This window comes from Diabrotica virgifera, chromosome 4, assembly GCF_917563875.1.
Source record: "Diabrotica virgifera virgifera chromosome 4, PGI_DIABVI_V3a".
Taxonomy (NCBI): domain Eukaryota; kingdom Metazoa; phylum Arthropoda; class Insecta; order Coleoptera; family Chrysomelidae; genus Diabrotica; species Diabrotica virgifera.
In genome coordinates this window covers 68,592,310-68,601,960 of record NC_065446.1, presented here as the reverse complement: position 1 = coordinate 68,601,960, position 9,651 = coordinate 68,592,310, and the positions used below count along the sequence as shown (strand labels likewise).

Sequence of the window (9,651 nt, the reverse complement as noted above, 5' to 3'; positions counted from 1 at the left end):
CATGAAAATTATTAAAATTTTAATTAAACTCAATTTTTATAACAATTGTGTGTTGGAATATGTACAGTACGAAAAATGAAAGAATACCCATGAACGAACATATAAAACATGCTGTATTTTTCTGTCACCGTGTCACACAGAAAATTGGCCAGCACAAGTACATGTAATAATTATTATTACATGTACTTGCTCTGGGCAATTTTCTTTGTGACACGGTGACAGTAAAATACAGCGTGTTTTATATGTTTGTTCATGGGTATTCTTTCCGACTGTACACAGGGAGAATGTACTGCACCTACCTTGTAAAGTTATCTTCTAATAAAAAGTTTTATTACTAACCTAAAGTTTCAGGCTCATTGAGTATTGATAAAATGAAGTTTTTTCTTGTACTACTTGTGTGTGTGTTTTCTACCTTAGTTAACTCTAGTGTTATGTATTTTAATTATAACTTTGTAAAGGCAAATGGGAGCTGTGCTATATGACTCATTAAACTATAGTGGAGATACATTTTAGCGATTATACATAATTCATACACATTTTACTTACACAAGCTTCCAAATAATCAATTTTGCGCTCGAGTATGGTTAGTTTCTCGTTCAAACCAGCAAGTTTTGAGCGACAGGACAAATCTGAAAAATTTGACAATTGAACATAGACTCTATGATTTACAAATTGAAACTTACCAAACGAGTTTAAAAAGTCTGTAATTTTCTTGATGCTAATAGTAATAATTTCTATGTATTCCCTATTTACCCAATCTTGCTGAATTTGTTTTGGAACTGCCTCTCCCCGATTTGAAGATGCCATTTTTAGAAACTGACAAATTGACACATAGAAAATATTTTTATTTTGAGACAGTTGACAGTTCGGAAAATTAATCGATTATTTTCTCGATTTTATCGAAATTATCCTCATTATTTTTCTGTAACTAAAACTTGTTACGCACGGGGAGCTATACTATCTAATTATACAGGGTGTCCAGAAACTCTACCGACAAACGAAGACAGGAGATTCTTCAGATAATTTTAAGATAATTTAACCCAATTCACTTAGTCCGAAAATGCTTCCTAAGGGAGCTAGAGCTCTTTGAAGATGGCGTCTTGTAATTAGTTTTTCTTAAGTAGGTAGGTACCTCCAGAACGCTTCTATTTAGAAAAACAAAAGGACTTCATTAAATTGCGGGGTCCGAGAAGTTAGCTACAGATACAAGGAAATGAAGGCCTAACAGTGTTGCCATGTGTTCTTAGAATAAATCGGGAAAGAGCATGTGATATGTTTTTATTAATTTATTTATTGACAATAAATGTAAAACATTAACTATGTAGATAAAATAACGACAAAAATTTTTAAATTTTTAATGTTCTCTAATTATCTCGAAATACCAAGATTTTAGTATCAATAATAAAGTTAAAAAGTGTAAAATTCTGCTGCTTTAAGATTTTACTATATATTTTTTGTTTATTATAATCTATATGAAAATGAAATTTGTAAAATAAAGTGCAAAGTAAGTAAAATTCTGCTGTTTTAAGATTTTACTATATACTTTATTTATTATCTATATAAAAATAAGATTTGTGTAAATAATAAAGTCGCCAATACAATAATTACAGATTATCTAGTAATATTATTACATAGCATCTTTTCAGTTGAACTTATAGCAATCGAAAAAACTCTAATCTCAATTGATTAAAGACAAAAATATTAAAAAGCTGTGATAATAAGAGACTCCAGAATATATGCAACTGAAAATACAGATATACAAGTCCACAGAAATAATGAAGCTGTGATACAGGCTCCAGACTATATGCAACTGAAAATACAGATATACAACATACTAGTCCACAGTACTATTATAGGAAAAATATATAATTTGTCTAAAATGGAAGTGGTAACTATTTATATGGGTAAAGGGTAGGTATATATTTTTTTGTATAAATATATAATATGTATTATAATTCCATAACAAAACGTCAACCTGGTAACAAATGTAAATTAGTGTTGTGTATTATAATGTAATGTTTATTATTATTAATTAAAGTACTTATTTGAAATGACAAATATCGCGATAATAATGTGTTTTATTTATCAAACCGACAAACGCAGAAATTAAAAAAAATTGCTATTTGTAATAAGTATAAATAATTTACATAAAACTGTCAGAACATTAATAATTAATTAAAAGAAATATACAGATCTACAAATTATAGATATGTAATAAACTTAGCTTAAAAAGGTCACATAATATATTATACACAGTGCCAAGTGCAAATATGTGAATTAGTAGAATAGTGATTTATTTGATTATTCGTCAACGTTAATTGGTAATCTTAGTTGTACCTTGTACCTACTGTTTTTCCAAATGAAGACTATATTTAAAGTGTTATATTAAAAATTGAAGAATTGTATTTTGCTTTGTATAAAAGCATTTTATTATGATTTGTATATAAAAAAGAAATGGAGACACATCAATTTACTGGTCAAAATATTTAGAACCACATGTAATATTACATTACAAAACCATTATAAAAAAGTTGGAAAAAATAAGTTCTGTTTCTTTAAACGTTCAACCTATACATTATGTAATTGGATATAAGTAATTACATTAATAATAAATCACAAAGAATGTGAAATGTGATAATGTATAATAAATTTAAGCACATTCAAAGATACCTAATATAGTATTTTTACTACAAACACGATATTACGTAGGTCAAAATTTTTGACGTAAGAGAACTGTCAAAACATTAAAATGTGAATTGCCATGTTTATTATAAACGAAAAGTCACTTGAAAAGTTATTATAATGAAAAGTCACATTCTAATGTTTTGACAGTTCTCTTACGTCAAAAATTTTGACCTACGTAATATCGCTTTTGTAGTAAAAATACTATAGTAAGCACTTACTTTTAATAAATAAAATTTTAAAAACTATGGCTAAATGACCTGCTTCTTAATATTCTCTCACTCTCTCTCTCTTTCTCTCTCTCTCTCTCTCTCACACACACACACACTCACACACACACACACACACACACACACACACACACACACACACACACACACACACACACACACACACACACACATACACACACACAAACATACATACACACAACTTAATTAAAAAGTGTAAACTAAACTATATCAACTGATTTTAAATTTAATTAAACTATGAATTGTTCTGCTAAAAAGCAAATTAAACTAAACTAAAAATTCTACTACCGACTAACTAAACTAATCTTAAATTTAACTAAACTACGAACTGTTCTTGTAGACAAATTAAAAACTCTACGAATCTGTCCCTGTTTTTTATCCGCTCTCTCCATTGAAATTCGTCCAGATATGATTCGAACAAATCTCTAGAAGTTCCGCATTGCCTGCGGAGCTTCTTTTTTGCTCGCATCCACACACTTTCAATGGTCTGTGTATGAACACTATCATCATCAGGGTCTACAAAATTTTGCTGATGAATCACAACCCTGTGTTCATACACCCCTCCTTCTAAGCGACCGATATTGGTATACGCTCTCCATCCATCAGAGACAATTATTGACCCCGGTAAAATCATTCTAAAAAGAATATTACTTTATTCCCTGGATATATATTTGTAACAATAACATACCTGGATATGATGGGCAATAGTATTTCCTCGCTTTTTGCTGCCACCGGTATCACGAATAATTTGCCACTATTCCTCTCCACAGCACCAAAAATCCAGCGTCCGGGCCTGTAAGCACCTCTATTGTACTTCCTGGGGAAGAAGTAGGATTCATCAATTTCTACCGTAATGGGTTGACCATTTTCATCGAATCCTCCAATTTCCACAGGGTGCTCTTGCAAATATCTGCGTGCACACTTCTCGACAGAAATTGCACCAGTCGACAATAGTGGGACTTCCAACCCCAGATTCAATCTTGATCTGGGTTTGTGGGAAGTCATTTGCAAAGCCGTAAATGATGACTATCATTTTCTTCAACGGTAGCAGGCTTTTGGAGAAGAACGAACCATCTCTTACCGAAGTACGCTGACCACATCCATTACATTTCCAGATGTATCCGTCCGACAAGGAATTTCGCTTAATTAAGTTCTTACTAATATTGCATAGATTGCACAGAATGCTATTTTTAATTAGTAACCGCATCGCGCACCACACTAATGCGTTAAAATTATCCGCAAAATTTGTACATATTTCCCCTAAAGTGAATCGCTCTTCCCGCATTTGCGCTATGTTCAAAAGTCTTTCACGTGCTACAATAGTTGTAGGCATTTTAATATTTCAAAAAATACAAAATGAACACAAAAATAACGTACTGACGAAGTAAACACTTTTCAGTAACTAAAAGCATTTCAGGTACATTCATTCCAAATAATAAAATAATAAAAAGAAATATAATATAATAGAAAGAAAGTCATAAAATGTATATCTGCGGAACATCTGTGCAATCTGGCAAACGCAAATTTAAACGTTCTCACTCTATTGCCAAATCTACTCAGTAACCTATCAGGATAATTGCCACAAAACAATTTCTAATAATAACTGCAATTAATATCAAAACAAACAACAAATATTTATTCTTTCGTATTTTACATACATTAAAAAATAGCAAAATCCACAAAATAATGTAAAAAAGATAGTTTTTAAAGCTTTCTCTGTATATTTGAAGCGTGCAACATATTATACATTATAATCACATGGCAACACTGCCAAACTTCAAATCAACGTTCTATGAAAATCTAATGTGGCTAACTTCTCGGACCATCCAATTTAATGAAGTCCATATAGATTATAATAAACAAAAAATAGGACTTCATTAAATTGCGGGGTCCGAGAAGTTAGCTACAGATACAAGGAAATGAAGGCCTAACAGTGTTGCCATGTGTTCTTAGAATAAATCGGGAAAGAGCATGTGATATGTTTTTATTAATTTATTTATTGACAATAAATGTAAAACATTAACTATGTAGATAAAATAACGACAAAAATTTTTAAATTTTTAATGTTCTCTAATTATCTCGAAATACCAAGATTTTAGTATCAATAATAAAGTTAAAAAGTGTAAAATTCTGCTGCTTTAAGATTTTACTATATATTTTTTGTTTATTATAATCTATATGAAAATGAAATTTGTAAAATAAAGTGCAAAGTAAGTAAAATTCTGCTGTTTTAAGATTTTACTATATACTTTATTTATTATCTATATAAAAATAAGATTTGTGTAAATAATAAAGTCGCCAATACAATAATTACAGATTATCTAGTAATATTATTACATAGCATCTTTTCAGTTGAACTTATAGCAATCGAAAAAACTCTAATCTCAATTGATTAAAGACAAAAATATTAAAAAGCTGTGATAATAAGAGACTCCAGAATATATGCAACTGAAAATACAGATATACAAGTCCACAGAAATAATGAAGCTGTGATACAGGCTCCAGACTATATGCAACTGAAAATACAGATATACAACATACTAGTCCACAGTACTATTATAGGAAAAATATATAATTTGTCTAAAATGGAAGTGGTAACTATTTATATGGGTAAAGGGTAGGTATATATTTTTTTGTATAAATATATAATATGTATTATAATTCCATAACAAAACGTCAACCTGGTAACAAATGTAAATTAGTGTTGTGTATTATAATGTAATGTTTATTATTATTAATTAAAGTACTTATTTGAAATGACAAATATCGCGATAATAATGTGTTTTATTTATCAAACCGACAAACGCAGAAATTAAAAAAAATTGCTATTTGTAATAAGTATAAATAATTTACATAAAACTGTCAGAACATTAATAATTAATTAAAAGAAATATACAGATCTACAAATTATAGATATGTAATAAACTTAGCTTAAAAAGGTCACATAATATATTATACACAGTGCCAAGTGCAAATATGTGAATTAGTAGAATAGTGATTTATTTGATTATTCGTCAACGTTAATTGGTAATCTTAGTTGTACCTTGTACCTACTGTTTTTCCAAATGAAGACTATATTTAAAGTGTTATATTAAAAATTGAAGAATTGTATTTTGCTTTGTATAAAAGCATTTTATTATGATTTGTATATAAAAAAGAAATGGAGACACATCAATTTACTGGTCAAAATATTTAGAACCACATGTAATATTACATTACAAAACCATTATAAAAAAGTTGGAAAAAATAAGTTCTGTTTCTTTAAACGTTCAACCTATACATTATGTAATTGGATATAAGTAATTACATTAATAATAAATCACAAAGAATGTGAAATGTGATAATGTATAATAAATTTAAGCACATTCAAAGATACCTAATATAGTATTTTTACTACAAACACGATATTACGTAGGTCAAAATTTTTGACGTAAGAGAACTGTCAAAACATTAAAATGTGAATTGCCATGTTTATTATAAACGAAAAGTCACTTGAAAAGTTATTATAATGAAAAGTCACATTCTAATGTTTTGACAGTTCTCTTACGTCAAAAATTTTGACCTACGTAATATCGCTTTTGTAGTAAAAATACTATAGTAAGCACTTACTTTTAATAAATAAAATTTTAAAAACTATGGCTAAATGACCTGCTTCTTAATATTCTCTCACTCTCTCTCTCTTTCTCTCTCTCTCTCTCTCTCACACACACACACACTCACACACACACACACACACACACACACACACACACACACACACACACACACACACACACACACACACACACACATACACACACACAAACATACATACACACAACTTAATTAAAAAGTGTAAACTAAACTATATCAACTGATTTTAAATTTAATTAAACTATGAATTGTTCTGCTAAAAAGCAAATTAAACTAAACTAAAAATTCTACTACCGACTAACTAAACTAATCTTAAATTTAACTAAACTACGAACTGTTCTTGTAGACAAATTAAAAACTCTACGAATCTGTCCCTGTTTTTTATCCGCTCTCTCCATTGAAATTCGTCCAGATATGATTCGAACAAATCTCTAGAAGTTCCGCATTGCCTGCGGAGCTTCTTTTTTGCTCGCATCCACACACTTTCAATGGTCTGTGTATGAACACTATCATCATCAGGGTCTACAAAATTTTGCTGATGAATCACAACCCTGTGTTCATACACCCCTCCTTCTAAGCGACCGATATTGGTATACGCTCTCCATCCATCAGAGACAATTATTGACCCCGGTAAAATCATTCTAAAAAGAATATTACTTTATTCCCTGGATATATATTTGTAACAATAACATACCTGGATATGATGGGCAATAGTATTTCCTCGCTTTTTGCTGCCACCGGTATCACGAATAATTTGCCACTATTCCTCTCCACAGCACCAAAAATCCAGCGTCCGGGCCTGTAAGCACCTCTATTGTACTTCCTGGGGAAGAAGTAGGATTCATCAATTTCTACCGTAATGGGTTGACCATTTTCATCGAATCCTCCAATTTCCACAGGGTGCTCTTGCAAATATCTGCGTGCACACTTCTCGACAGAAATTGCACCAGTCGACAATAGTGGGACTTCCAACCCCAGATTCAATCTTGATCTGGGTTTGTGGGAAGTCATTTGCAAAGCCGTAAATGATGACTATCATTTTCTTCAACGGTAGCAGGCTTTTGGAGAAGAACGAACCATCTCTTACCGAAGTACGCTGACCACATCCATTACATTTCCAGATGTATCCGTCCGACAAGGAATTTCGCTTAATTAAGTTCTTACTAATATTGCATAGATTGCACAGAATGCTATTTTTAATTAGTAACCGCATCGCGCACCACACTAATGCGTTAAAATTATCCGCAAAATTTGTACATATTTCCCCTAAAGTGAATCGCTCTTCCCGCATTTGCGCTATGTTCAAAAGTCTTTCACGTGCTACAATAGTTGTAGGCATTTTAATATTTCAAAAAATACAAAATGAACACAAAAATAACGTACTGACGAAGTAAACACTTTTCAGTAACTAAAAGCATTTCAGGTACATTCATTCCAAATAATAAAATAATAAAAAGAAATATAATATAATAGAAAGAAAGTCATAAAATGTATATCTGCGGAACATCTGTGCAATCTGGCAAACGCAAATTTAAACGTTCTCACTCTATTGCCAAATCTACTCAGTAACCTATCAGGATAATTGCCACAAAACAATTTCTAATAATAACTGCAATTAATATCAAAACAAACAACAAATATTTATTCTTTCGTATTTTACATACATTAAAAAATAGCAAAATCCACAAAATAATGTAAAAAAGATAGTTTTTAAAGCTTTCTCTGTATATTTGAAGCGTGCAACATATTATACATTATAATCACATGGCAACACTGCCAAACTTCAAATCAACGTTCTATGAAAATCTAATGTGGCTAACTTCTCGGACCATCCAATTTAATGAAGTCCAAACAAAAATTGGTATACTACATTCGCTCTCGCGAGATTTTTTTTGAGACATTCGGAATAGGAAACGTACAACACAAAAAGTCCTACCTCACACTATTAACTGCTAAAATCAACTCAAATCAACTTAATCTTTCATTAAGAAAAGAAGAATTATTAGAAATAGTGGGAGTGTCTACTAATCTCATAAAATTTTGTGAAGTTTATTTCTACAAGATATTTTTATTTTGTACAAATAAATAATTTTCTCATTTTGCTATCAATACATTATAATGGTTTAAATAAATAAATATTGATTGGCGTAAGGTTTATGTTATTTTTATGTCTGTTTACTATTAATAATATTGGATATGAGCAGGTGCGTTGGTTTTGTAGTAATTTCCAGTCACTTCTGACAACTGAATTTTTCAAAAAAGAAATTACTAACGTCAGTGTCAAAAAAAATCTCGCGAGAGCGAATGTAGTATATATTACTACATTCGCTCTCGCGAGATTTTTTTTGACACTGACGTTAGTAATTTCTTTTTTGAAAAATTCAGTTGTCAGAAGTGACTGGAAATTACTACAAAACCAACGCACCTGCTCATATCCAATATTATTAATAGTAAACAGACATAAAAATAACATAAACCTTACGCCAATCAATATTTATTTATTTAAACCATTATAATGTATTGATAGCAAATGAGAAAATTATTTATTGTACAAAATAAAAATATTTTGTAGAAATAAACTTCACAAAATTTTATGAGATTAGTAGACACTCCCACTATTTCTAATAATTCTTCTTTTTTTAATGAAAGATTAAGTTGATTTGAGTTGATTTTAGCAGTTAATAGTGTGAGGTAGGAATTTTTGTGTTGTACGTTTCCTATTCCGGATGTCTCAAAAAAAATCTCGCGAGAGCGAATGTAGTATACGCGTATTTATTTTTAAGATATCTAATCCATCCATTGCAAATTTCTAGTACCGATCATAGGCGTCCGTTTTGGGTAGGGTAACGGTTATTTTATATCATAACTTTTTTATCTTTAACTTTTATATATTTCTGACACTGGATTATTAAATTGTGAAGTATTCTAGTGCTAAAAGGTACTCTTGTTTTAAATCGGTAGGACACACCGTTTTCTAGAAAAATCGATTTGAAAATTTTTCGCTTTTTGAATTAAAAATAAAATTTAAAAAAAAACTGTTTAGAAAGACGAAAACTGGTACATTTATTTATATTCCAGAGATAAA

At 30.2% G+C, this 9,651-nt stretch overlaps 3 protein-coding genes across 4 annotated transcripts; all 3 read right to left on the bottom strand.

Moving 5' to 3' along the window:
• Positions 1-328: 328 nt before the first annotated feature.
• LOC126883536 (probable protein BRICK1-A) lies at positions 329-848 on the bottom strand. Its single transcript, XM_050649176.1, has 2 exons — positions 684-848; positions 329-629 (listed from the first exon to the last, which is right to left on the bottom strand). Exons 1-2 carry the CDS (start codon positions 805-807, stop codon positions 517-519), a joined length of 237 nt encoding a protein of 78 aa, XP_050505133.1. The 5' UTR covers positions 808-848; the 3' UTR covers positions 329-516.
• A 1,205-nt stretch (positions 849-2,053) lies between these two features.
• Positions 2,054-8,409, bottom strand: LOC126883534 (uncharacterized). Of its 2 annotated transcripts, XR_007697692.1 has the most exons (3): positions 7,261-8,409; positions 5,984-7,207; positions 2,054-2,337 (listed from the first exon to the last, which is right to left on the bottom strand). XR_007697692.1 is itself a non-coding variant. In XM_050649174.1 (2 exons), exons 1-2 carry the CDS (start codon positions 7,575-7,577, stop codon positions 6,889-6,891), a joined length of 636 nt encoding a protein of 211 aa, XP_050505131.1. In that variant the 5' UTR covers positions 7,578-8,409; the 3' UTR covers positions 5,693-6,888. The 2 variants fall into 2 exon arrangements, 1 of the variants encoding a protein (XP_050505131.1); XM_050649174.1 differs by lacking the exon at positions 2,054-2,337 and having other exon boundaries at positions 5,693-7,207.
• On the bottom strand, positions 2,333-4,770 carry LOC126883535 (uncharacterized). Its single transcript, XM_050649175.1, has 2 exons — positions 3,622-4,770; positions 2,333-3,568 (listed from the first exon to the last, which is right to left on the bottom strand). The coding sequence occupies exons 1-2, from the start codon at positions 3,936-3,938 to the stop codon at positions 3,250-3,252; spliced, it is 636 nt and encodes a 211-aa protein (XP_050505132.1). The 5' UTR covers positions 3,939-4,770; the 3' UTR covers positions 2,333-3,249.
• Positions 8,410-9,651: the final 1,242 nt, after the last annotated feature.

Bases quoted from the DNA above. Each gene is read 5' to 3' on its own strand.
- LOC126883534 (XM_050649174.1), bottom strand. From the start codon at position 7,577: ATGACTTCCCACAAACCCAGATCAAGATTGAATCTGGGGTTGGAAGTC. The intron at 7,208-7,260 runs GTATGTTATTGT...TATTCTTTTTAG, and splicing joins CTATTGCCCATCATATCCAG to AATGATTTTACCGGGGTCAA.
- LOC126883535 (XM_050649175.1), bottom strand. From the start codon at position 3,938: ATGACTTCCCACAAACCCAGATCAAGATTGAATCTGGGGTTGGAAGTC. The intron at 3,569-3,621 runs GTATGTTATTGT...TATTCTTTTTAG, and splicing joins CTATTGCCCATCATATCCAG to AATGATTTTACCGGGGTCAA.
- LOC126883536 (XM_050649176.1), bottom strand. From the start codon at position 807: ATGGCATCTTCAAATCGGGGAGAGGCAGTTCCAAAACAAATTCAGCAA. The intron at 630-683 runs GTAAGTTTCAAT...CAAATTTTTCAG, and splicing joins AGACTTTTTAAACTCGTTTG to ATTTGTCCTGTCGCTCAAAA.